At 44.6% G+C, this 27,258-nt stretch overlaps 1 protein-coding gene across 1 annotated transcript in view; it reads left to right on the top strand.

Moving 5' to 3' along the window:
* The first annotated feature begins 7,186 nt into the window (after positions 1–7,186).
* The window catches only part of HGD (homogentisate 1,2-dioxygenase), a 62,075-nt gene continuing 42,003 nt past the window's right edge, over positions 7,187–27,258 (top strand). The window contains exons 1-4 of the mRNA XM_075557171.1: positions 7,187–7,201; positions 17,612–17,683; positions 18,686–18,774; positions 26,460–26,565. Of these exons, the coding sequence (XP_075413286.1) occupies positions 7,187–7,201; positions 17,612–17,683; positions 18,686–18,774; positions 26,460–26,565 (282 nt within the window). The remainder of the gene's footprint in view (positions 7,202–17,611; positions 17,684–18,685; positions 18,775–26,459; positions 26,566–27,258) is intronic.

Raw genomic sequence — 27,258 nt, forward strand, 5'->3', positions numbered from 1 at the left:
CGTTGTTGGTTGGTTTGTGTTTGGGGTGGGTGTTGCCTGGGGAAGCTGATGTTTTAGAGGGTAGGGTGTATGTTTATGCACAGCTGCTCACTGATACCATTGTACCCACCTTGTCTTGCCTGTTTCATTCTCTCTGCCCCAGTTTTTCCTTAATACACAAACCTGTTTTCTGAAACCTCATCAGTTGCTGCCTTCTTCCGCAGCATCTTATCACCCATGATCTCTCTCTGACCCTGCTGCGAGTCTCTGCCCTCCTGGCGTGGCTCTCTATGAATGGAACAATGGCAAGTGCACAGCGTCAGGTTCTCATTTTAAAACTAGGGGAAAACATGCAACGAACTCCCTTTCCATCCCCTTTTTAACTAATTCTCTGAAAAAGAGGATAGTAAAATGAGAATGCTGGTGCTTTTAGAGAGACAGTCTTGAGAATTTGGACAAGGGTTTTCAGGAGCTAGACTATTCATCTTTCTCCGCCTCCACTCTCACAAGACTCAGCCCCGTCTCTTGTCTGACAGAAAGCAGAGCGATGTGCTTCAGGATCACCAAGTGGAATCCGACACATGCTTGTCTTGGCAGAGGCTGTGCAGTGGGAACGGCAAAGTTCCAATGCTTAAGCCCGTTGACGCTCTTCTTGTTCACCTTTTGAGTAATCTCACCATCCCAATCTCCGTCCCAATGTCTGTACTTTCTCCCCTATTAAAAAAATTAAGAGACAATCACTTTTGGCTCCAACTCTGAAAAGTTAACAGCTCTGCTTCCTCTGCGACTTACCCTGGGAACTGATGTATCCTAAGACCGAAGGTTCATTTGTTACAAGTCTTAAAGAGCAGCAAAATAAACTTTTGACCAGAATGAAAATTCTTAGCCCAAGTTCAAAAAAGAATGTCTTCAAAACAATACGTTTGGCTAAGATCTCCTGAAGACTACCCATAAAAATTGCTTTTAGATGACAAGAGACAAGTATAAGTATCAAAATATTCCCCCAAAGTATTTTTTATGAAATCTTCAGTTTTCTTGCTGGGACAAGTTACTATTCATAGATTCCCCCTCTCCCCACCCCCACCCCCACCGCCCACTGTGTCTTCAGAACTTTAACCAGAGTTCTCACCATGAGGACAACCAGATATGAAGGCAATGGCCACTCACCTGCCCCTGAATCCCAACAGAGAACCCCAGCTACTGGGGTCAGAGAAAGGATCAGCCCTTGTGGGAACCGCTCTCAGAACAAGGTGGAGTGATCACCTCACACATGGGATTCAAAGGGTTCTGCCCACCCCAGTGGCTGGTGGTAACTGAGGCGAAGAAGTGTTCAGGTCCCTGTCATAGAGCTTCCCAGTCTTTCAGCGATGTGCATTACAGCACCCGACGGAGGGGTGTGTGTGTGAGCATTAGAGACATGTTGCTTTCATCAAATCTCTACAGCACAGGTAAAGTCCTTTTTTGAAGGATGTTTGAAGGTCTTTCCAGGATTTCTGCATTGATTTAAAATCTGTTAAAATTCAAAGGAGAGTACTGGGGAAGGGAAGAAGAGGAAATTAAAAATGCATTTCTCTTCTCCCATCTCCCAGTTGCTGGATGAGTTTCAGACAGTTGCGTCCCAGGAGAAACCTGAGCCCCCGTGGTCCCCAGTGTGGGCCTCCTGCACAGTACCTGGAGCCGAGGGAAAGAGATCAGCCTGCCAGGTACATTTCATCTGACACTCCGTGTGAGGGTTTGCATCAATGCCTTTGGCACTTCAGAGTGCATGAAAATCCAACCCTGAAGTATCTGTTTAAAATGCAAATACCAGGAGTTTTGCCCCCACCCCACCCCCAATTCTTGTTCCGAGGATTCGAGATAGGGCCCGGATTTGGCATTTTTAGAGGAGTCCTGGTGGCATAGTGGTACATGTAGGGCTGCTAAGCACAAGGTCAGCAGTTCAAAACCACCAGCAGAAATGGGGCTTTTTACTCCTATAAACCATTACAATCTCAGAAACTCATGGGGGCAATTCTATCCTGTCCTACAGGGTCTCTATGTGTCAGCACTGACTCGTTGGCAGTGAGTTTGATGGGGTTTGTTTTTGTTTGGTTGTTTTGGGGGGCGGGTGGGTTGTTTAAGTAGGACTGATAAATGCACATAAAAAAGAAGAGAATGTAGATTTGCGGATTCTGAACTTTATGGGCCCTATCATGTAGCAGAGTTCATCACAGTCAGCTCTGGTTGACTCTGATCTCAAGGAATCGAGCCACTTGCCTCTCCAGGCTGCGCAGGCCAAGGCAAACATGAGGTGGTCATCCCTCCTGTGCTGGTGTAACAGGAAATGTTTGCCCCTCGTGTACGTGTGCCATTTTTACCAGTGTCACTCTGTTCCCTCTAGTAGCTCCAACGAGTGCCTCACCACCTGATAGACAGCCCCTTCCATGTCTGGCCGTCTTTTTCTTGGAAAAAATCTGTCTAGGAGTTCCCTTCCTCCAACTCCAGCCTCCAGAAAATGCAGGGCACCCATGGAAAGCCCTGGCAATGAAGCCGAGAGCTGTGACGAGAATTGCGAGGCTCTAGCAGTTCTTTTCGCATGGCTAGGCTTCTTACTTGGTCTATCAAAACGTCAAAGTAACAGTTCTTCAAAGTAATTATCCCGGTAAAGGTGTATAAAATTAACGCTTTTATTTTCTAAGTAAATGAGTTGGATAAAGCACCTCTGAGTGGAAAGTAATGTTTCTTTGAAGTGACTAAAGCTAATGGCAGGGCAATAAGTCCTATTGCGAATCAGGGTTCCAGTTACAGGTCACCTCATGCTTTTTGAAGGTTGCTTTATGCCACCTCACCTTTTTGAAGACCTACACAAGTACCCATTTTTCTTAAATGCAACAAATCTTCAAAAGACAGAAAATGTAGGTGGGCACTATATATCCCATGGGTCATGAAAGGATTGTTAAGGAGACCTTTTTTCCCCCACTTACTACACTTGTTTCTTTAGGAGCTCTGGTAGCATAGTGGGTTATGCATTGAACTGCTACTCAAAAGGTCAGCAGTTCAAACCCACCAGCTGCTCCATAGGAGTAAGATGAAGTAGTCCACTCCTGTAAAAATGTAAGCCTTGGAAACCCCCCAGGGCAGTTCTACCCGATCCTACCAGCTTGCTATCAATCAGAATCAACTCAATGGGAGTTGAGGCACTTGTTTGGGGCTCATGTAAACATCCTATCTTATACTAGAGAGGCAGACACCTGATGTCTTTGACCTCTGCTTCTACTTATGCCTTCCGCTCACACCTTCCCCATAGTGACCACTAAATCCATCCTCCTGTGCTGGGTTTTTAATGACTTTGCTCTTGCTGCTCACTTCTTGGATACAGTGACTGCTCTGAGGAGCTAAGTGTTGCCTCATCCACACACTGCAGGCTCCTTCTACTGCAGGGTCGTTTTGTATGCGGATCACCCAACCCAACAGGTAGTCCTCTCTTCTTCCATTTCAAATGTCTGTCAAAACCCTCTCCTTCCCAGAAACCTTTCCTGAGCTGACCCACCATGTTGCTAGGTCAGTCACTCTGCCTTATTATACACAGATCTTTGAGTGTCCAGCATTTGCACAACATACTGTTTGTTTCTTCCCAGAAGGCTCTAGTCTATGTGACTTAACTGAAGCATTATCGCCGGAAAGCCTTTCCCACCCAGTCTAGGTGAGGTGGCCCCCAACCACTGTCATACTATGTTGGGCTTGTCCTGTTCACAGCTAGTGTAATGGCCCAGTTACAGCTCAGTTGTCTTCCTACTCTTCTGGAGAACACGACACGCATCGTTGCTATATCCTCAGAATTTCACATCGTAGTTCCTCAATAATTGTCAAGTGAAGGAATGAATGTGTGACTATAGTAACTAGGCAGAGAATTAGAACTACCTGCCACTGCATCTCATTTATCCCATAGCTCATGCCTGTGTATGTGTGTGTGCGTGTCAAACAAATGTGCTGCCATCGACTTGATTAGGATTCATAATGACCCTGTAGGACAAATTACAACTGTGCCCGTGGGCTTCTCACAATGTCTGCTATGTAATAGTTGCAAAGTAAATGCCTGACTTTTGAAATATTGTTACAGAGGAAGACAGGAGCGAAAGTTGACCCCTTGAGAAATGTAGAAAGGTCATTCATCCCATTTCAAGCATGTTTCGGCCCCTCAAAGGTTATTTTCATCTGATCAAGGGACTGTGGTCCCTTTCCTGCTCCCACTGTACTTACCTTGGCCTTCAAAGCAGGTTCTGTGGGACAAGCGTCACACATTTATGGAGAAATAAAGTAGTAAAACTCTTCACCTCTTACTGCTTTATATCCACTTTTTTTCTCTCTTAAACCACCAAAGGTTAACTTCTGGCATCAGAACCCAATGTACAATTTTAAATTCTCAAAACAATTTTCTAGGCATTCACTATCTATTTTGAATCTGCATCCTGCAAAAGTGGTAAAAACTTCACCACCATCAGGCTCTCTCCTCCCTTAGCTCCCAGGTCTGCGCATAAAGTCCAGGGAGATTCATCTGTCCTTGCTGACATCTGTTGAGACAGCCACTAAACCTATTGGTCCGCAGCCATCAGTCACCAGTTTGCAACTTATTGACCACTTGTTGGTATCAATATGACCTGCTTGTTCTGGACCCCACTGCTCTGCGCTGGAACCCAGAGCCTCTTGGGGTTGCTTAACTCCATCTGCCACAGACTGGCAGCCCATAACCATCTCACATCTGCATTGGTTTTTGTTGTTGTTTCACCTTTGTTTTGGAAGAGCAAATGTGTTCAACTGATTGTGGGCATTGGGCTCAAACAGAGCAACAGTGGTGAGGGTGGCACAGACTTGGTCAATGTTTGGAACTGGCTGGCAGCTGGAACCGACTCGAAGGCCCGCTCAGCCAAGGCCAAGACTCCAGTCCATCACTTGGAGAAAATCAACATTGTTGAAAATTTTAGTCTTTTACTCCATTGTATGTTTATCTCTCCTTCTATTTAAGCCTTCTTTCAGTCAAGTTACAAATTTCCCCCCTTAATAAACTCGTTAGACTTACGTGAGACGCTTTAGCGCTTCTTGCTATTCTATAGGATATTTTTTTTAAAGGGACTGCCACATTCACTCAGACTCAGGGTGACCCCTGTCAGAGAACTTGGCTGTTAGGTCTTGGGGCTACAGAATTAGATCAGCTATCCATCACTGCTTAACAAATCACACTGCAATTTACTGATTTAAAGCACAACCCTTTTGTCTGCCCAGAATTCTGGGCGTCAGCAATTTGTGTTGAGTTTAGTGTTTTGCTGGTCTCACCTGGTCTCACTCTGGGTCAGTAGTGTGGCAGCTCAGATTGTGCTGGATGGTTCCATATTGCTGCGATCCTGTGTGCTGGCCTTGCAGAGATTCCCCACACACATGGTCTCTCATTCTCAGAGGCTAGCTCACTTCCTTCCCACTATGGTCTCAGGAATGGGTAAGTTCTAAGGCACAAACACTTCAAACTTTGGCTGTGTCCTGCTCCTTCACATCCCATTAGTCAAAGTAAGCTTCCAAAAGTGAAAAATAGATTCCATCTCTTTTTTGGAAGGAACAACAAAATTATATTGTAAAGATGGAAGCATAAAGGATGGAAGAATTTGTGTGGTCTTTGTTGTTGTTGTTGGCAAACTAGTATAATGGTTTTATTTATTGCTCGTTCTTGGTCAATGTTGAAAAGCTTGGCAGATTGACGTGCAAATCTTCTGTTCAACAATCCCTCCGTGGCAGCGGTATTGGTTGCCATCAAGTGAGTGTTGACTTACAGCAACCCAATGTGCAACAGAAGGAAACCCTGCCCCGCTGGTGCCAGCCTCACAGCCACCATGTCAATCCACCATGTCCAGACCTGTCCTCTCTTTCACTGTCCCTCCATGGTACCAAGCATGGAGTCCTTCTCCAGGGACTGGTCTCTCCTGACACGTCCAAAGTATATGGGATGAAGTCTCTCCATCCTCACCTCTAAGCATCATTCTGGTTACACTTCTTCCAAAGCAGATCTGTTTGTTCTTTTGGCGGTTCATGGTACTTTCAATCTATGCGTGTGAAAGTTGGCCATTCCCTCAGGAGAGCAGAAGAAACACTGATGGATTTAACTATGGTGCTAATGAGGAAATCACCTAGTCTGTTCACTTACATTTATCGCTGAGGCTGCCGCATGGAGTTCATAGTAATGAAACCTAGACTTCAGATGGCTTCATGAACCACAATGGAGTTTAGTCTGTGGAAAGGAGTCCTGGTGGTGCAATGGTTAAGCACTCAGATGCTACCAGAAAGGTCAGAGGTTTGAACCACAAAGAAAGACATGGCAGCCTACTTCTGTAAAGATTACAGTCATGAAAACCCCGCTAGGCATTTCCACTCTGTCTGTTAGGGTCACTGAGCGTCACGATTGACACAATAGCAATGGGGTTAGGTTTGGGTTTGAATGTCTGGCACAAAAGGGTACTCGGTAGATGTTCCCTTTCTTCCTACCCAAGAAGTTGTGAGGAAAGAGAGCAGCTAAATTGAAGAATGAGGCATTCGTGAATAGCAGGTTTCTGAAAAGGAATCCCTTGGTCTGTTTGTAAATTGATATTCCAAGCCTACTGCTGCTGAGTCTTTCCCACTCCTCTTGACTTTACAGGACAGAGCAAAGGCTTTCCGAGATTGGGGATCTTTTCCAAAAGCTGACTGCCAGATCTTTCTTCCACAGAGCAATTTGTGGGTCGGAAGCCCCAACCTTCTGGTTAGCTAGCCCTCTGGGTCACCAGCTTTGCTCTTGCACAGATAACTGCATGCCACATAACTGTATGCCCTGGGTTTGACTGATCTACAAATTCTTAAAAGACACAAGAATGGATCTCGTTTATACATGGGGACTACCTGCAATGGGTCAATCTTTACCTCATGTAAAGAAGAGCCAGGGCTCTGCAAACTCTTCCTGAAATTAATCAATAACAATGCAATTCTGTAAACAGTTTAGATGCGTGCTTGCTGTACTTTCTCCCTTGCATAGTCGGCAGTTATGCAATTCTGGTTAGTGTGAGTGGCCTGCTGCCCAGCCAAGACCTGAGGTGCAGCCCAGCAGTGGGACAAAACCACCAGAAAGGTGTGAGGGGGAAGCAAACGCTTTTCAGAGTCCTATCCTCTCGGGACCTGAGTTTCCTGAAGTCACTTCACCCACAGCAGGAGAATGGCCGAGCTGAAGGTAAGTTCCGCTTCTTCAGAAAGAACCACTGGGAATGTTTGGGAACTCCACTGTGTCACGGTGGAGAAGGACCAGGAGATTCCTTGGTCCAACACCCTGTGCACAGGGCCAAGCAGCTTCCTGGGTGGCATCCGTGAGGTGCCTGGGGCTGAGGAGCGAAGGAGAAGTGGTAAAGGGCAAAGATAAAACTCTAATACCCATCTCTTGCCTTTGTTCATTTCAAAGATTGCCTTGGGGCTCTGTCGATATCACAAGGGCCCCATTTCACCATGGACATCACATTCTCATGATGCCTGAGGCCTGCTTCCCACAGCCAATTGGATCTGCTAACTCTACTGTTGCAGTGGAGCTCAGTACCAATGGTTAGCCAGCAGAAGTCCTTGTAGCGCCTCTAGAAAATGACCTCTTTGTAGAAGGGACCAGGTATCAGACATCAAAGAACAAAAACATATCAGTGTGTGCCCACCTTCCTGATATGATCACTAAAGACAAATGTGTGCATAAGCAACTGTGGTAAAGAAAGTTGATGTTACCCGGGTATCAAAAGATAGAGTCTGGGGTCCTATAGGCTTGAAGATAAACAAGCGGCCATCTAGCTCAGACGCCACAACGCCCACATGGAAGAAGCACACCAGCCTGTGTGACCAGGAGGTGTCGAAAGGATCAGGTATCCAGCATCTAAGAACGAAAAATCTTATCATTGTAAATGAGGGTAGTGTAGGGTGGAGACCCAAAGCCCATCTGTAGGCAACTGGACACCCACTTACTGAAGGGTTGTGGGGAGGAGACAAGCCAGTCAGGGTGCAGGGTAGCAACAATGAAACATACAACTTTCCTCTAGTTCTTAAATGCTTCCTCCACCCCCCCACCCCCCACCCCGCATCATGATCCCTATTCTACCTTACAAATCTGGCTAGATCAGGGGATGTGCACTGGTACAGATAGGAACTGGAAACACAGGGAATCCAGGACAGACGAACCCTTCAGGACCAGTGCTGAGAGTGACGATACTGGGAGGGTGGAGAGAAGGTGAGGTAGAAAGGGGGAACCGATTATAAGGATCTACATATAATCTCCTCCCTGGGGGGATGGGGATGGACAACAAAAAAGTGAGTGAAGGGAGACGTCGGACAGTGTAAGATATGACAAAATAATGATAATTTATAAATTACCAAGGATTCGTGAGGGAGGGGGAGAAGGGAGGGAGGGGGGAAATGAGCTGATGCCAAGGGCTCAAGTAGAAAGCAAATGTTTTGAGAATGATGATAGCAACAAATGTACAAATGCTTGCCACAATGGATGGATGTATGGACTGTGATAAGAGTTGTACAAGCCCCCGATAAAATTATTTTTTAAAAAGAAAGAAAATGACCTCCCTTTATTTCATGTGCAATCAGAAAACATGTATGGGTTATGTGCTACTAGGGACTAGACGATTTAATGGTGAATTCCATTGTAACCCTCAGACTAAATTGGGGATGTAGGCGCTATTGATTGTATTTAAGGACAGTTAGACCCAGAGATTTCAAGTGACTGCTGGTTACTGAGGGAAATTGGATTAGAATCTGGGCTTGTATGAGTCTAAAGCTAAGGCCCTGAAAGGAGCCTTCTTGGCATCTACTAGACTGAGGGTCTTAAGAGCTTGGAAAAGGAATGGCTCCCCAGTGCTTGAATCCCAGGCTGGCACCAGAGCCCAACACATGCACTAGGGACTGAATACAACTCCCCAGAACCTGGGCTCAAGCCAGGTGGGCCAGACCCCAGAACACTTCCCAGGTGTAGTTTGGGCATGTTCTAATGCTCTTTGAGTAATGCTGAGTTTGAAAAACCAAATACCTGCTTAATTAATAGGGATCCTGACAATATCTAACACCGATGAAAAGTGTCTGTATGCCTGAAAGCTACTCTTTCATTCACTCAGAAAGTGTTACCTGCCAGACATCGGATACCACAGATTAATAGAAAATGGACACTAAGTCTGGGTTATGTGAGATCAAGAGAATCTTCTTGAAGGAGCTTTTTCTAAGTTGCATCTTAAAAGAGAAATACAAGTTAACTCGGTGGAGACACTGGCAGACAGAGCAAGGACAAAGCATATGCAGATAGCCCTGTGTGCTCCAGAATCCAAGGGAGTTTCAGCCAAATATGAGTTACTGGAGGAACCACCAAGGGGAGATATGCAGAAGGAGACTGGCTATATGGATCTGGATCATTGTCAAGTGGACAGTTATTGGGAGCATCAGATGGATGGTGACAGTTGAAGTCTTGGAAGAGGGAGCAGACATAAAAACAGTGTTTCCTGATGATTAGCGTATAGGGAATTTCAGCAGGGGTTGGAAACATCCTTACCATTTATGAATAAATTATAATTAAAATCCTATCCTGCTATAATTTTAGCAGCTTATTATGCATAGCACCAGCACACAGATGTAAATTGCATGCTGGTCTTTGTTCTCAACTTCAAAGGCAGTCTTCCCAGCCTGCTGTTTAATCTCCACAAAGAAAGGTTAGCTCCAGAGGTCAGGGATCCCAATGGAGAAAAACAGATTGCATCACACTTATTGTAAAGGTGAAACTGAGGAATGGGGAGGAAGACGGGCATAACTGACAGGACGAGGGAGAGCAGAAGCAGAAATAGCTTCATTAGGTGGGGGGAGCTCCTGCATGAGGTTCCATGACCTAGGCCAGCAGGTCAGAGAAGTGGACCCAGCACCTGAGGGTGAGGGTTTTTAAAGGGGTCATGAGGAATGTGGGGCAACTAGCATATGGGGTCTGAAACCCAGAGAATTGCTTGTTGACTCCTTGTGGCTTTCTTTGAGCCCAGAACATCTGGTTTCTCTGGTTATCTTATCTGGCACCAGCTTCTGCTGACCTTTGGGATGTGCAGGGAACCGAGTGCAGGGCCCGGACCTGTTTCAGCTGAGTCCAAATGGGGGCTGCCTAGTTCAGACCTGACCCAAACACTTATTTAAGTTGATAAACATTGTATAGTTTTAAAAATGTTTTCCTCAGCTTCTACTTCATCTAGAAAAGAATACGACAATGCAAAGCTTCAAATTAAGCCACACTTACATAAAACCAGTGCAAGAAGATGAAGAAACTTCAAAAGACAAAATAATAAAATTAAATCTGAAGTGGGCTACTTTATGCTCTTGAGGAAGTTGCTTCACTCCCCCAAACTGTAGTTTCTTCCTTCTTACAACGATGAGTTAGTTTAGCAGCTGGACTTAAGGCCCCACAACTAAAGATTCTGATTCACTGGTTCTGGTTCTGTGTATTTAAAGAGCTCCGTGGCTGATTCTAATGATTAGCCAGTATGCAATCCACCGATCTACATTCTCTCTCTCTCTCTTTCTCTCTTCTCTCTCTCTCTCTCTCTCTCTCTCTCTCTCGCTCGCTCTTTCTTTCTTTCTTTCTTTCTTTCTTTCTTTCTTTCTTTTTCTATTCCCACTGTAACAAACTTGCACTGACTTATTGACTTAAAACAGGAATTAACTGGAAGCACAGGGAATCCAGAGCCGATGATCCCTTCAGGACCAGGGGTGTGAGGGGCGATACTGGGAGGGTAGAGGGAGAGTGGGTTGGAAAGGGGGAACTGATTACAAGGATCCACATGTGACCTCCTCCCTGGGGAACAGACAACAGAGAAGTGGGTAAAGGGAGACGTCAGGGCAAGATATGACAAAATAATAATTTATAAATTATCAAGGGTTCATGAGGGAGGGGGGAGCAGGGAGGAAGGGGTAAAATGAGCTGATGCCAGGGGCTTAAGTGGAGAGCAAATGTTTTGAGAATCATGGGGGAAATGAATGTACAAATGTGCTTTACACAATTGATGTATGTATGGATTGTGATCAAAAAGTTGTATGAGCCCCTAATAAAACGATTTAAAAAAAAAGAAAGGTTACACCAACATGAGTGATCATGAAGGGCAGAGGAGGCCACGTCTCAAACAACAAAGGCAAGGGGTGGGGGGGTGGGGAATCACATCACTGTGAATGAAGGGGAGTGCGTGATGGGGACCCAATGCCCATCTGTAGACAGCTGGACATCCCTTCCAGAGGGGTAGTGGGGAGGAGATGAGTCACTCAGGGTTCAGTGTAGCAACAATGAAACTCAAAACCTTCCTCTAGTTCTTGAACGTTTCCTCCCCTCCCAATTATCATGACCCTAATTCTACCTTGTGGACCTGGTTAGACCAGAGGATGTACAGCGGTGCAGTAGGGATCTGGAAACACAGGGAATCTAGGACGGATGAACCCCTCAACACCAGTGGTGGGAGTGGTGACACCGGGAGGGAAGGGGGTGTAGAAAGAGAGAACCGATCTTGGAGATCTATGTGCAACCTCCTCTCTGGGAGATGGGCAATGGGAAGGTGGGTGAGGGGAGACGCCGGGCAGTGTAAGATGGGATAAAATAATTATTTATAAACTATTAGGGGAGCAGGGGGAAGTGGGGAGTGGGGAGGTAGGGGGAGGGGAAAAAAAGGAAACCGAGCTGATTCCAGGAACCCAAGTGGAAAGCGAATTTTGAGAATGCCGAGTGCAATGAATGTAGGGTGCTTTGCTCAATTGATGTATGTATGGATTGTGATAAGAGTTGTATGAGCCCCAATAAAAATATTTTTTAAAAAAAGAAATAAAGTAAGGGAAAAAAGAAAGGTTATAAAAAAACAGCATAAATTACTTTATAGTTCTGAAGGTCAGAAATGCAAATTGTTTCAGTGGCTAAAATCTGGAGGCTTTAGGGGAAATCCATGTCCTTGTCTTATCTAGCTTCTAGAAGCTAACTGGATTCTTTAGATTGTAACCCTTCCTCCATTTCAAAAGTGCGTCATTATGATATATTGTTTTTCCTCATCTGTAATGGAATATCTCCCTCTCTCTTGATTACACCCAGGGGCCATCTGGACAATCCAAAATAACCTCTTCAACTCTATCTCAAGATCTTTAACTTAATAGTATAGACAAAAATCTCTTTTGCTATATATAATAGCAGCCACAGATACCAAGGAATAGGATGTGGGGATTGTGAGGGCATTATTCATCTTGAATCCATGGGTTGCACAAATAGTTAAATGTTGAATATTAACTGAAAGGATGTCTATTTGAGTCTACCCTCAAGGCACCTTGGAAGAAAAGTCTGAAAGATTGCCGCCATGGAAAACTCTGTGGATCACAGGTCTCTCCGACACACACAGCACAAGCTTGCCAGGAGCTCAGGTTGATTCCACATCAACAGCCTACCCCAACAACCTTGCACATTTCTCTAACAATTTAGAGCCCATGTCCCCAATAAGTTGAGCTTTAAGGACAGAAAAGTTAAAATAATAAAAGAAAAAAAATTGCTTTTAAAAAATTGTTTTCCATGATAACTTTTAAGTGTGAATGGTCTAAATGCCTGATAGAAAATCCAGAAAGTAAATTATAGATTGAAAGCAAACTTTTACTGTCTACAAGAAACACACAAAAAACACCTGAAAATAAAAGGATGAACAAAAATATTCTATGCAACCAGTAAACAAAAGAGACCAGAGGTGGCTATACTGATGTCAGATAAAATAGACTTTAAGGGAGGTCGGGGGGAAGTGCTGATACCAAGGGCTCAAGTAGAAAGAAAATTTTTTGAGAACGATGATGATAACATATGTACTGATGTGCTTGACACCATGGATGGATGGATGGATTGTGATAAGAGCTGTAAGGAGCCCCCAGTAAAATTATTTAAATAAATAAATAAAAAAAATAGACTTTAAATCTAAATCTATTGTCAGTAATAATGAAATAATAATAAAAGGGTCAAACCAGCAAGAAGACATTGTAAATTATAATATATATTCACCCAATTCCAATGCACCAAAAATACATAAAACCGTTAATGACAACATCTACTTCCCACTTGTTGGCATAATTAGGTTCCAAAGACCAGATCATTATGTGAAAATTGGTGAGATGTAAAAATGGAAGATGACCACAAAATAGAGGATGACCTTACATTACGTAACTGCCAAAGTAGATCATTCCATAATTGGCAAACTATAGGCAAATCATGGTCTACACAAATTAACGCATGACCTTAAGCATCAAGGCTAGGGTTAATATCGCCTAGCACTTCAGGATTAGTTACTGTTAGATGTACCGGTATGTTATTAACTGTGATAGGTAGGTTTATTGTGCCGACCTGGTCAATAGGAACATGTAAAGTAAAAGACACAGTATAACAAATTGATAAACAAGTTCTGGGAGGGACCGACTTCCATCAAGAAAGAAGACAGGTGGTATGTTCTTTGGACCTGGGATCCCTGCACTGAGAAGCTCCTCAGCCTAGGAGAATATTGCTGCCAAGACACCTGGAGATCGCCAAGGAGTGCAGGTCCACAGATGCTGACAGGAGACACGATCCTTTCCCCAGAGCCAACTCAGACAGCAAGCTTTCCCTTGAAATCAGCACTCTGAATGTGGACTTCGAGCCTCCCACACTGGGAGTGAATAGTTATTTTTGTTAAAGTCACCTTCTTGTGATATTTCTGTTACAGCAGCACCATCATGAAATTAGGGAACAAAGGATTCCCTGAGACTATCCTACTGAGACACTTGTTTTAAAAAGATCAGCACATTACTTAAGAAAATCACTTTGTGACCAAAATGTCAACAATTATTGAAAATCAAGGAAAAGCTATTTGACTGGGTAGATCATAACAAGCTACGGATAACCTTGTGAAGAAAAGGGAATTCCGGAACGCTTCATGTGTGATGCAGAACCTGTGACTAGATGTGCGCAGTTGTACAAACTGCATGGATTAAAATCAGGGAAGGTGTTTATGAAGGTTGTATCTTGCTACTTACTCAATCCATATGCTGAACAAATCATCAGAAAAGCTGGACTGTACGAAGGAGAATGTAGCATCAGGATCAGAGGAAGGCTTATTAACCACCTGCCGTATGCAGATGACACAGCTTGCTTGCTGAAAGTCAGGACTTGAACCACTGGCTGACGAAGATTAAAGACTGCAGGGCTCAGTATGAATTCTAATTTAATGTAAAGACCAAAATCCTTACAACTGTAACACCAGGGAACGTCATGAAAAGACGGAGAAAAGACTGAAGTCAAGGATTTCACCTTGCTTTGATCCAAATCAATGCTTATGGACGTAACAGTCAAGAGATCAAACAACTCGTTGTATAAGGTAAATCTGCCCCACAAAAACTCTTTAAAGTCTAGAAAAGCAAGGATGTTACTTTGAAGACCAAGGCATGACTAACCCAAGGCATGATATTTTCAATTGCCTCATATGCATGTGAAAGTTGGTCATTGAGTAAGGGGGGCTAAAAAAGAATCAATGTACTTGAATTATGGTGCTGGCGAAAAATATAGACAGTCCCATGGACTGCCAAAAGAACACATAGATTTGTCTTGGAAGAAGTATGACCAAAGTGCTCCTTAGAGGCAAAGATGGCAAGATTTCATCTGGCATACTTTGGACATGCTGTCTGGAGAGATCAGTCCCTGGAGAAGGACATCATGCTTGCTAAAGTAGGAGCAATTGAAAAAAGGAAGGGCTTCCAGGAGATGGACAGACACAGTGGCTGCAACAGTGGGCTCAAACATAAGAATATTTGTGAGGATGCTTCATTCTGTTGGACACAGAGTGAGTCAGGCCCACTCGACAGCAGCAACAGCAAAGGTGAGAAGAGAGGGGCAGGGGAACTGGTGGATTGGAAAGCGGAGCAAACAGAACATAAAGATAAACCTGGCACAGTGTGATAAACATCATTAATATCACCACATAACTTGGGCAGAAAGGGTCGAACAGAGGATCCTAACTTGCTGTACAAAATGTTCACCAAAAGCGCAGTAACAAAAATGCAAAGGGAGAAAAAATAACATAAAATGCAAAGGGAGGTAAGGGACATCATCTGCTCATCCCATCAGGGGTAGCCTAGAATCTGAGTCAGGAGAAATCTCCTCTGACAAATAAATGATATCCTGGGGACCAGGTGAGAATGAAGCACTAGTGAGCTGCCAAAACACTGACGGTTTTGAAGTCTCCCGGAGCTCAGCTATTTGTTCCTTCATCTAGAAAACGTGCCTGCAATCCCCTCTTGGAGAGAAAGGAAATCATATTTTTATGTTGGATCAAAGGATTCAGAAATCTGCTCTGAAGAAAACACACTTGCTGATTATACTCTGTATTTAAGTTTGTTGCCTGAATGTTTTTAATACACAGCCACTGAACTGAGTGTCCTTGAGTTCAAAGCCTCATGAAATCAGCTTTAGAATATAGCTTCCACACTTCAGATACCTTCCGCCGTGCAGGCCATGTAAACTCTCATAAACTCATTTTTCCTTCAGTAAATTAGGAAAGCCAAATTAGGAACTGATTCCATAGTGAGTCAGCAGTTTCCACTTTCCACCCCCCTCTTCAGCCAATGCACTGCAGCTAAGGTCCAGAAACCGATCCAGCCCATTCCTTCTACTTTCTTGTTTATTTTTAAAATATGGCTCCCTTCCGAACCACCAGCCCACTCCTACTTTCTTGTCTATTTTTCAAAGCACAGCCTGAGTCAAACGCGTCATACCCACATAGGCAAAGTCTCTTTCCCTGGTTCCAAACTCACATCTAAGTCTGGACTCTGTTCGGCGGCCAGCAATTGTAAAGGATGGGGAAGGTGTTGGCACCAGCCCTCAACCCTTCCTTCCTCTCGTGCTGAGAGAGACACCAAACAGCCATCAGACCAAGTGAAGCCACTGAAATCCACAGTGATTCCTGTCAGATGGGTCTCAACTTCCATTTCACAGAATGAAATACAGTGGAGACTCTTTGTCACTTCTCAGCAGCTCAAATTCCAACCCATGGATGGTGAGCCAGAGGGTCATTTTGAGAGAAGAAGTTTGTAATCAGTGGAAGGTCAGGGTGTTGAAGGTTGTGTGTCGTTCCCCCCAAGAAATCATTCCAACTGCTGCATGCCACTGTTCTTAACCAATCTGTATGTGACATGGCTCTGCATGTTCTCTTCATGTTTGGGGGGGGTGGGGGTGGGGGGGTGGGGAGAGGTGAGGGGAATTGTTGCTGATAGATTTTCAAATATACCAGAAATTGTATCTGACGGCACACAGAATAATGTCCCTTCCATTGCTTTCTAGGTCATAACATTTCACATTTGGTATTTCCTCCGAATGTAGACAGCTGATTGCCTGACGGTCACTCCCACAGTCAGGCTCGTTCATCGAGATCAACTTTCTGTACTGCCAAGTACCCAGGAGCGCCGCCCCTCTGCCCCCTCCCATCTCTCCTTACGTCTCTTACAGCCGGGTGTTCAGGTGGTGGCATTTCACTCGCTGAGCGAGGTTATACTCCCATCATTCTGGGCTGTGTTTCTGTTTGAATAGTAGCTAATGATTAGGAACCACTCCAGTGAGATAAGGAGTATTTGGATCGTTAAGCTCTTGGCTACTAAGTGAAAGATTGGTGGCTCAAGTCACCCAGAAATCCCTCCGGAGAACAAGTTAGTGACCCCTTTCCAAAGATTTGGCCTTGAAAATTCTTGGGAGCACATAGTTTTGCCCTGACATGTATGGGGTTCCCACGAATCGGAGTCAACTTGACAACTGTAATTTTTTGTACATCTGTTTTTAAGGAGGAAAATTATTGTGAGTTTTGGCTGTTGGGGAGAGAAAGAGATTGCGTTCCAGACAAGGAGGTTCTTAAGCGAATTTGGATTGGTCCCTCTACTGAGTGCTTTCTCTAGGCCCAGGGACAGAGCTGTTACACCCACAGGGGGAGTTCCAGAGGCCCTTCCTCGTTTAGCTTGTGGCTCGACCTCTACTTCCCTTTCTTCTGGGTTTCAAGTACAAAGATGGTCATCAGAGTAGGACGTCAATGTACCGCCGTGGACGGAGTTTAGGTTGACTCTTCCCCACAAAGCCAACACCTTTTCCAACACCTCTGTTCTGCTGCGTTCATGTAAACACGGGTGTGTGAGCCCACTAGCGCCCCACAGACACGGCAGCGAAGGCAGCCAGCGAAGGCGGTCTGCAGCCTGGAGCCGAGCTAGTTTCAGAGAAGTTTCTCTTAAGGGTTTTGATTTATTTTCTTTTTCCTTCTTTTAGCTGTTTGTTGTGATGCTGGAGAAAGCTTACAGAGCCACTTGGTTTTCCATTCAACAATTCCTACACGTTTCGTATCGTGCCATTGTTGCCCTCCCCACAATGTAACAGCGCTCAGTGTTTGAAATCCACACAGAGCGTTTCATCTTTCCTCCACAGTTCACTTGCCAAGATATTATATATGGGACGACACACCAGGGCCCGTGTCCATATAGCAGCCCTTGCCTTCCCGCATCACCAGTGTTGGGCAACCTCCTGTAAATGGCATTCATGGGGTAATAATTTCCTGTCTGTCTCTTGCAGTACATGTCAGGATTTGGGAACGAGTGTGCCTCGGAGGACCCGCGGTGCCTGGGTGCGCTGCCTGAAGGACAGGTAGGAGAGAGTGGGCCGCCAGCTTGCAGAGCTCTGACTCAGGCCTGGGTGACTAAACGTCACGCCAAGCACGTCCACCGACCAGGGCTCTTGTGCTTTATCCTGGAAACTGTCTAAGAGTTTTCCTTGTTAACACTTAAGAGTTTTAATCGTCATTAAGATAATTGGGATACAGACCAATGACAAAACAAAGCTTAAAGCTGGCCTGGTGATTACTCGTGGCTAAAATACTAACAAACCAAAATCATGAGATTAGCTGGCTATCAAATCCTAAAGTCCAGGGCTAAGGGGATTTCCTTGAAGTGTCCTTCAACAGCCTAAGACAATATAACAAAGTAATTGGTCCTTTAAGTCATCAATGCAGAAAGTATTCACACAAGGGCAAAATTTTCTTTCCCAACATTTTTCGGAGAGTATGTCATGGCATAACAACTATGGATGATCTGGTATTTACTTAAGAAGAAACGAAGTCTGGATGAACATCATAGAACTCTGGGGGCATAAGGGAGGTAGGAAACATAAAGGTGACCTCAACAAGTTTGTGGACAATGAAAAGGTAATGGAATTGTTCCACATGCTTCTTGAAGGTGCCTCGTATCAATATGTTAGCGTTGGATTATTTCTGGGCGGTGAGAGGAGGAGGGAGACCCGATATATTTTGCAACATTTCTAGGATAAGCAAGTAGCACTTTTCATAACCAAAGAAACGAAGTCACCTGAGAAGCTATGACAAGTCGTGCAGATCGGTTGGGGATGGTTGCATCCAGAGGGTGAACAGCAGACTCCCCTTTCATGGGTGTCCCTTCACTTCAAGGGGCTCTTGACATGGTTCCTCATTGCAGTGCCCCAACACCTACACCCATACATGGGGTACCACAGCTACAGTGGCCCCGAGCATCCCCATCCAGGGCAGGCTTCCCTGTTGAGGTGCTTGGTGGGGCTGTGAATTGTTGTTCGTTTTTCTGTTTGGAGTGATGCTCTTTATTTCCTCCTTTGTTTCAGAATAACCCTCAGGTTTGCCCATACAACCTGTATGCTGAGCAGCTGTCAGGATCGGCGTTCACGTGTCCGCGAAGCTCCAATAAAAGAAGGTACAAGGCTTAGGTGGATTATGACCTGCAGAGTGTGGGAATAATAGCCAGGGGTTAGTGCCTGTCACCTACTATTGGACCATAGTCTCCGGGGGCTTCCCAAAGGTTCTGTTCTGGGGTCATATCAGCAGAGGGTGGGGAAATGGGGTGGGGGTGGAGTACTTCTGTGACTCTTATTCCCAGCTAGACTGGTGGCCTGGAAAGCATGCATGCACCGTTCCATTCACAAATTCCCACCTCTACACCAAAGAAATGATCTAGGGGACTGTCCTGGGTGGAAGGGTTGTCCAGTTGAGCGCTGGTTTTTCATCTACTCTTTTTTTTTAAAATGATTAAATCAAATGATAGATGATTCAGAGCAGAATCTTCCTCAGCTGACTGAAGGCATTATGGGCTTTACAGGGAAATCTTGGCTAATCCAAGCTTGAGTGGTCGAGAGGTTAGGGATTAAGGCCCCCTGTGGTTTGAATTAATAATGTTTTTCCTCTCTGGAATGTCTTTGCTGAAAAACCAGCACGGTCATTAGCGCGGTGTGTCGTGTTCCACATTTGCTGTAATCCTAGAAGCCAGGTCAGTGAACTTGCGCCCTTGATTCGCTCCTGTGGGGCAGGTGGAATGCAGTAGGGTTTGTGATTTAAACAAATAGGCTTGATTGTAAGAATTTCAAGTCAGCCCATCTGTGAAGGGGGCTGCTGCCACCAACAGGGATTTGGGGAGGAGGATTTAGCAGGTGGGACTGGGGTTATCGCCACAGAATTCCCCTAAGAAACAAACAAGATAGTAAGTACATCAGACCACACCGATAGAGAAGACCATCGCTTTTAGTGATTAATCATGCACACTTGAGTGCTGGACCCTTTGTCTTTAAATTTTGACTCCTTTTCTTTCTAACTGTGTGACTCTGGGCAAATCGTCTACATTCTCAGAACCTCTGGTTCCTCATTTATAAACTACCAATAATAATAGCACCTACTTCACAGATATACAGAAGATTGAAAGAAAGTCTTTGGGGCTGGATGAATCCCCAGAATGTGGCCCTGAAAGAATTTTTAAGCCCCAACACCAAAATTTCCTTGAAGTCTTCTTTAAACCAAACATTAAATCAGGTTATTTGATAAAGAATGTGTGCCCTGAACATTGTACTCGTTGGAAGAACTATCTATCTGGAATCCAATGGACAGCAGCAACGAGAAAGGTTAGACAGCAAGATTAGGGGGTGCCGCAGGGGAAAGGGGGCTTCAGAACAGCAGGGTGAGAAGGGTGACACGCCTTGAAGAGCGTGATCGATGTCCTTGAATTGTCAGCACCGAAACAAGAAGAATATATGCCAAGTTCTTCATGCATTTCCTAGGAAGGGCAAGGGTTCAGTTCCTGTGGGTATTTTGTCCGTCATCCACAGTCAGGCCATCGGAACCAAGGTTCTGCCTCAGTGCCTGGGTGTGTCTGAGCAGTCGTCTGAGAGCTGAGCGAGAAAGAGAGCAGGTGCTTGGTTGCCAGCTCAGTATCAGTATTGCTTCTTTCTCAATAGATAGGTCCCTGGAGAAAGGTGTCCCATACCTGTCACCTGTCAGTGATTAATTATGCAGTGTCAGTAGTCAGTGTCAGGGATACACACAGACAGCTCCTGTCCATTCTAATTTATGGCAACCCGCTTCCATGCCTATGATCTGGACTTTATGGTCCATCCACTAACAGGACACCTGGACTTCAGATGCTGCTGCCTGCCTCCATTATTCGGCAATATCTTCAGCCAGCAGGAGCTGAGCTCCATTCCAGGAGGCTGAAAAGGAGCTGCTGGCATTTCATTAAGAAACTGGCACTGCTTCCTGAATCAGAATTAAATCTCTGGCCAGAGCAATGTAGTGCTGCCTGGGGAGTTTTATAGACTCAGCTAAAAAAGAAGGGACACTAGGCATGGCTCACCCATCTATTTAGAACTCTCTGAAGGTATGCCCAGAGTTTTGTGAAAATGCTCAATATCCCCCATGGGAGGATAGGGCCAACCTTACCCATAGGTTGGACCAGTCTGAAATTCTTACAGTAAACCACAGAGAGCAGGGCTACACCCCCAACTGTCTTCTATCAGGAATTCATTTTCATTATATCAGTTAGCTGATCCCTTTGATGGTGCAGAAATGAGTCAAGAACAGAGAGTCAGGTCGAAGTGCTAGGCCTTAGCAAAAGTCACTCCAGTGATTGCAGGGAGTTGGGCAACTCCACAAGCAGCAAGTACGTGAGCATCTACTGCGCAAACTTTCTGAGTCCTCAATCCATCCTAGGAGATAGGTCCACTCTGAGTTCTCAGGTAATTCTAGGAGATAAGGATCAGGAACCCAGAGAGCAAGGAGATTTATTAGCTTGCCGAGGATCACACCACGGGTTCTAAAATACACATGCTCTTAGCCCATCTACTACTGAACGCTCGAAAAGCTTAGCTTATTCTTCGCCTAAAGTGAAAGATGTCAAGTCACATCATCGAGAACTGGATGAACCAAATAGAAGCTGGGCAAATCGAACTCTATGACGGCCCCCTGCCATCCCAGCACAGGTGCTTCAGTGTCGATCCAGGTCAACTCCCTGACATAGACTTCCCTGGGGATTAATTGGTCAAACGGAAAACCTGTAAAAGCACATCTGGTCTTCTACCGACAGAAGCGGGATCCCTCTTCCTATTAGATTCTGTCAGGGTAATTGCTTCTGGAAGGACTTGGGTCTCGCTTGGCCAATCTGTGCCCCTCCTAACCTCCATTGATCTCTCCCCCTAGTCACCTGTATGTTCCTTCATTGATGGCTTCCTCCTTGGATGCCTTTCCCTCCTGAGAATTGAGATTGGGGTCCTGAAAGCCCCTTTGACTTGGGCTGAGACAAGTCTAATAGTCATTTTAAAAAACAAACCAACCATAAACTTGTATAAGAAAACAGGGCACATATGCTAGTAATGTTGAGTTCAGAGGTACTAATTTCCTAAGTCTCTTACAAGTTAGTAATAAAAAGTTTTGTATCCAGTAGGAAAAGGTCCAGGAACTTGTACTAGTAATCCTTAGAAATTGTATGAAGGGCCATTAAGCAAAGTAAGCAATTCTCAGTCTTGCTCCTGATAAACCAAATAAAAAGATGAAAATGAGACCTAACTTTTTAGGAGTCCCAGGGTGGTGCAAACAGTTCATGCATTTCAACTCCTCACCTAAAGTTCAAGTCCCCCCAGTGGTTCTTCCTAAAGGTCTCATAGTCTGCTTCTGAACAGTCAGCCACTGAAAACTCTTTGAAATAAAGAGTAGCAGGAAACTTATAGAATAGGAAAAATAAATGAGCAATGACATAACAGAAAAAGGACTAATCTCTAAGACCTATAGAATTCTGCAATGCCTCAACAAGAAAAAAAATTAAACGATTCCATCAAAAAGTGGGCAAAGGACATGAACACATGGTTCACCAGAAAAGATATTCAAATGGAACCAAGCATTTGAAAAAAATGCTCACAATCACTAACCATCAAGGAGATGCAAATGAAATCAAAGGTGAGATATCACCTTACCTGGTGAGATAGTTAAGGTTTATTGTGCCAACCTGGCCTATAGACACATGTGGGATTAATTGAAAGGTGGAGAGATAAACAGCTAGGTGAGCCGTTCTAGTTCTCTGGTCTCTTGCTTTGTGATGGTTGGACCAGGGTGCAGCTGCCTTAGCTATTTCCTGCTTCAGCTGGCAAGGCTCACTTCCTGTGAGACACCCTCGAGGAGAAGCCACATGGACCTACCCCGATGCAGCCCTGGGTGCTGGAGCAGCCATGTGGAGACCGCGGCCAGCGCTGAGATGCTTATACACTCACTGATTCAGCTTTCCTCCTGCAGTCAGCATCATTTCATGTGTTTTGTGAGATGGAGGAAGACTTTGTAGATTGGTGTCAGACATATGAGCTAATGTTGGACTTGTGAGCTTGGACAACACTGGATTGGGATGCTTTCTGAATGTACATTTATCATTTATATAAAACTCTCTCTTATACATATATGAGTTTCTGTGGGTTTGTTTCCCGAGTCTATCCAGACTAGCACACATGGCCCCAAACCAAACCAAATCAATGCCATCAAGTCAATTCTGACACATAGTGACCCTATACACCGACAATGACAATGACAGCTCAATTGTGAAAATTAGAAAATAAAAAATGCTGGAGAGGGTGCTGTGAGACTGGAACTCTTGGACACAGCTTGTGGGTCTGTAAACATGACACCCATCCGAGAAAGCAATATACGCCCTGAGTGCCATCAAGTCAATGCTGACTCATAGTCACCCCTGTGGGTTGCTGAGACTGTAATATGGCACAACCTAAAACAGCTAGGAATGGAAAGCCCATAAAACACAGCAATGTCTTTGCTGGGCAGATGCCCTAAAGAAATAAGAGACATAACAGGAATGGATGGCTGTGTTCGTATGGCCATCGCAACACCGTTCACAACTGCAAGAAGTTGAACAGCCCCCAAACCCATCAGTAGAAGAGTGGTCAAGACACTGGTACATGCACACGATGGAATCCTATGCCTCGCTGAAACGCAATCATTACATCATGAAGCACCGCATGACATGGCCCATACCTGAAGAAGAGTATGCTGAGCAAAGCTAATCAATCACAAATGGACATAAAGACAAGCACCAAGAGAAAGACAGGTAGTACCTGTGAGGCCATGCAGTCATCCAATCAGGCCTCCCAGACAATGGCGTGGTAAGACTGTCTAACATGAGTAACCTATTTCCAAACACCAAACTCCTTGCCATTAGGCTGACCTGTGGGACAGGGTAGAACTATCCCTGTGAGTTTCCAAGACTGTAATTCCTTACAGGAGTAGAAAACCTTGCCTTTCTCCCAAGGAGCATTGGTGGTTTCAAACTGCTGGCCTTGAGGTTAGCAGCACAACTCGTAAGCATTGGGCCATCGGGGCTCCTTTTCCATTCATTTGTCTAATCCCTTATTTGTATATTGTAACGACCACTTCTCCAGGGGAGGCCTCCCCACAGCTGGGGACAGTTTCTCCATAGTGGGGGAGTGGGGGAAGACCAAATACTCCAAGCCATATGACAATGCGCTGCAGTCATCATTTCTGGGTAGACAGACACGCCTCCATTGGTGTTCAGTGCACCCTACTGGAGGGTCCCCGTCAAGAGGAGGGGCACATGGCTGGCTCCAAGATAGGTCTCATGTCTGTTGATGAGTAGGAGTGGGTGGGGATGGTAACTTGCTCTTGGGTAAAACCCTTGACATTGCTTTTTTGGGCCCCTGAGGGGGAGAATTCACCCTGTAGTACATGGCTAATCATGTCATTTGAACTGAGTTTCTTCTCAGGAATTCATGACCCAGGCCTCATAGTATAGGCTGCCAGAGCTTTAGATTTTGGCTTGTCATGATGTATAGCATATTACATAGGCAGTATCAGAAAACCAATGATGTGAACCAGGCTTTCCCTCAAACACAGTGGTGGTGGATCAAAGGCACTGATACACTCCTCGGGACTTAAAACTGCCATGGCCTGGTAAGAGAAGTGGAGGTCTGTGACAGCAAGATCATGGATGTGGAAGTCACTGGCCTTCAGTTCATGGCTCTTGCTTTTGAGGTTGCCCAGTCATAGGCAACTGAAGACCACCATGTTTTTGCCACTTTCATATTTTCTCAGGTTTTAAAGACAGGTCTTAGCTCTGCAGACATTGTTCAGCCAAAGTGAATGAGTGTGCCCTGCTTCCAAACCTTATTGTTTTCTTTTTTTTTTTTCCTTATTGTTTTCTTAAACAGGATTCAGTCACCTACGTTTTGTACTATATATAAGTGAATATCCCATGTATTTTAGCCTAAAAAAGCTTTCCCGTATGTGAAAATGCCCCCTCCTTTCACTTGTAGTTTAAATCCTACACCATTGGCCAGTTTAATGGGACTATTTACCAGAAGCCTTCTGGAGGTTCCTTATATTATTTCTCATAAAGCCGACAATGCTGCCACTAATGTAGAGCAGGGATATATTTCCAGATCTGAGATATGTAAGTGGATTTTGAGCTCACACTTCATTGTAAGCCCTCACCAAAGAACAACTAATTCTTATGCTATAGCTCTGCTCAATATTTACCCTAACTAAGGGATCACTGAAGTTATGGGTGCGTTAGCAAAGTGTCGTGAAGAAAGCAGATGATGCCTTGTTAGCAGAAAGAATAGCAGCTGGTATTTTAAAAACTTGTCTTAAAACAAGTCGTCATTTAAGTGAGGGGTCAGCTAAGCCCATTTGGAAGAAGCAGTGCAGCCTAGATGACCCAAGGATTGTAAATAATAAAATCCAAGATCAGAGGAAGAAATTGTATCAGAGCTTAAATTCCGAGTGTCCAGTTTGCAGTCAGGTCTGGAGGACAGTGAAAAACCCAAATCCATTTGCATAGTCCCATGGGGATTAAGCCTCTGTTGAATTCCCTCAAACCCTTGACCAGGAATCTGCCTTGCCCTAAGACGGAGTGCATCAGGAAGTGAATTCATGGAGATACAGTTAGGTTAAGTTTTAATGTCTTCTCATTTATTTTCCCTTGTGACCCATTTTTAATGTGTTCCAGATTTTTAATGTGTTTTACTTTGTTCTAGTTTTTCTGTGTTTGACTTTGTTATTGTGTGTGGTTTTGTTTTGGTTTTTTTTTTTGCTATGACTTTCTTCTTATGAAATCGGAATAAGTAGATCTATAGACACAGTAATTTGGTTAGTAGTTTCTATTATGGCGGGATGTGTTGGGGGTTAAATGGGGAGCTAATAGAAATGAATTAAAAATGAAGAAAATGTTCTAAAATTTATTGTGGTGATGATCGCACAACTCTTTTTAATATAGCCAAACTACTGAGTAGTATGACACACGTCGTATGTGTTATATATCAATAAAACTTTTAAGAGATAAAAAACAAAACCTATGAGTTACAGTTCTGACACATGTGAGGTCGTCATATGATGAAGTGGAACTATGGCAACTGGTGGTACTAGATATTTATAAGGGTGCGGATGACAGGTACTCATACTCACAGGAGATAAAGTGTTACAGTGCTGTGGTAATTTACAAACAAACTCATAAGCTCTGATGCCTCTGACGAGTAGCCCTGAGGAAATTAGGGGAAAGGAGATGTGAATCTTCAGGACACTAAAAAATTATGTGGATTCTCTTTCTCACTGGCATGTTTAATTTTATTATTTAAGTAAGGAAAATTAATTTACATTTCAAAATTGATAAAAAGAATAATCCCAACAACAAATAAATCAAATCCAGAATTCTTTTAATCTCTATAGAACTCATTGTCCTCTGATCTGTAAGTTCATAGGTTTCTATGATTTTTCTGAATATATATACATATATATGTATATAGTCCCCAAAGTATTTCCACTTCCTTTGTAGTTGCTGGAAAAGGCAACTATCCACACCCCCACCTTGGTCAGCAGGTAAATATCCAAGAGTCAAGATCTCAGTGTGAAGGGTGATGGGTAGAGTGGAAAGGTGGAAAGAGGCCAAGCCTATGAGCAGCAACAGTCAATAAGAGGTGATGTTTGTGTCATTGCTTCTAACCTCAGAAGCCCTCAGGAGCTTCTGATTTGCGTATCTTCCTGATGGCCTTTGGCGCCCGTCTACGTACCACAATATCACCCTAACGCCTGCGTGCCCTTGTTTTCCCACAGCTGGCTGTATAGGATCCTGCCCTCCGTTTCTCACAAGCCTTTTGAATCCATCGACCAAGGGCATGTCGCGCACAACTGGGACGAGACGGAACCTGATCCCAACCAGGTAATCTGGGTTCTGTGATTTCAGGCACACCACACGAACACCATTATTAAAGACAGGCCTTGGGTCTTAGAGAACTTAGACAAGTTTAAAAATCAGTGCTAGAATGTGTGTGTGTATATATTTATCCCAACCTTGGGGATTTTGCAATCGATGTGCTCAGTTCGTGCCAAGTTCGTGTCTTCCTGGCAGCATGGTGCCTGGAAAGGCACAGAGGTGATTTAAGGCTTGTGAGGTTGTGAAAATATTTACAAGGCCATGACGGTTTGTTTTATCAGTCTATAGAATACTAAAAAACACATTTAAGGGGTGATTAGCTACTTCCTCTGAATATCTCCTTCCCAACCACTGGCTGCCAGAAACTCACTGAAGTGACGATGAGCGCCACAGCCGTACCTTTATGACAAGCGACTGGCCGCAGAAGGTGCCCCGAGACGCTGGGTGATGAACGGAGGGTTGGTTATGTGGTGCGCATCAGTGGTGGGAACCACAAGAAGGTTTTCTCATGAAGCAGGGGTGTGGGCCCATGTCCGTCTGTGGAGGAAAGGGCATTCCTTCACAGACCAGGGAGACCTGGGGAGAGGAAGCACAAATCCGTCCTGCGCTGTGGATGCCAAGCTGAGCGTTCTCGGCTTGGTTACTGTAAACTAGGGGAAGAAAGATAGCCCAGGACTGATGGATACAATGGTGCCTCAT

The sequence above is a fragment of the Tenrec ecaudatus genome, chromosome 8 (genome assembly GCF_050624435.1).
Source record: "Tenrec ecaudatus isolate mTenEca1 chromosome 8, mTenEca1.hap1, whole genome shotgun sequence".
Classification (NCBI taxonomy): Eukaryota; Metazoa; Chordata; class Mammalia; order Afrosoricida; family Tenrecidae; genus Tenrec; species Tenrec ecaudatus.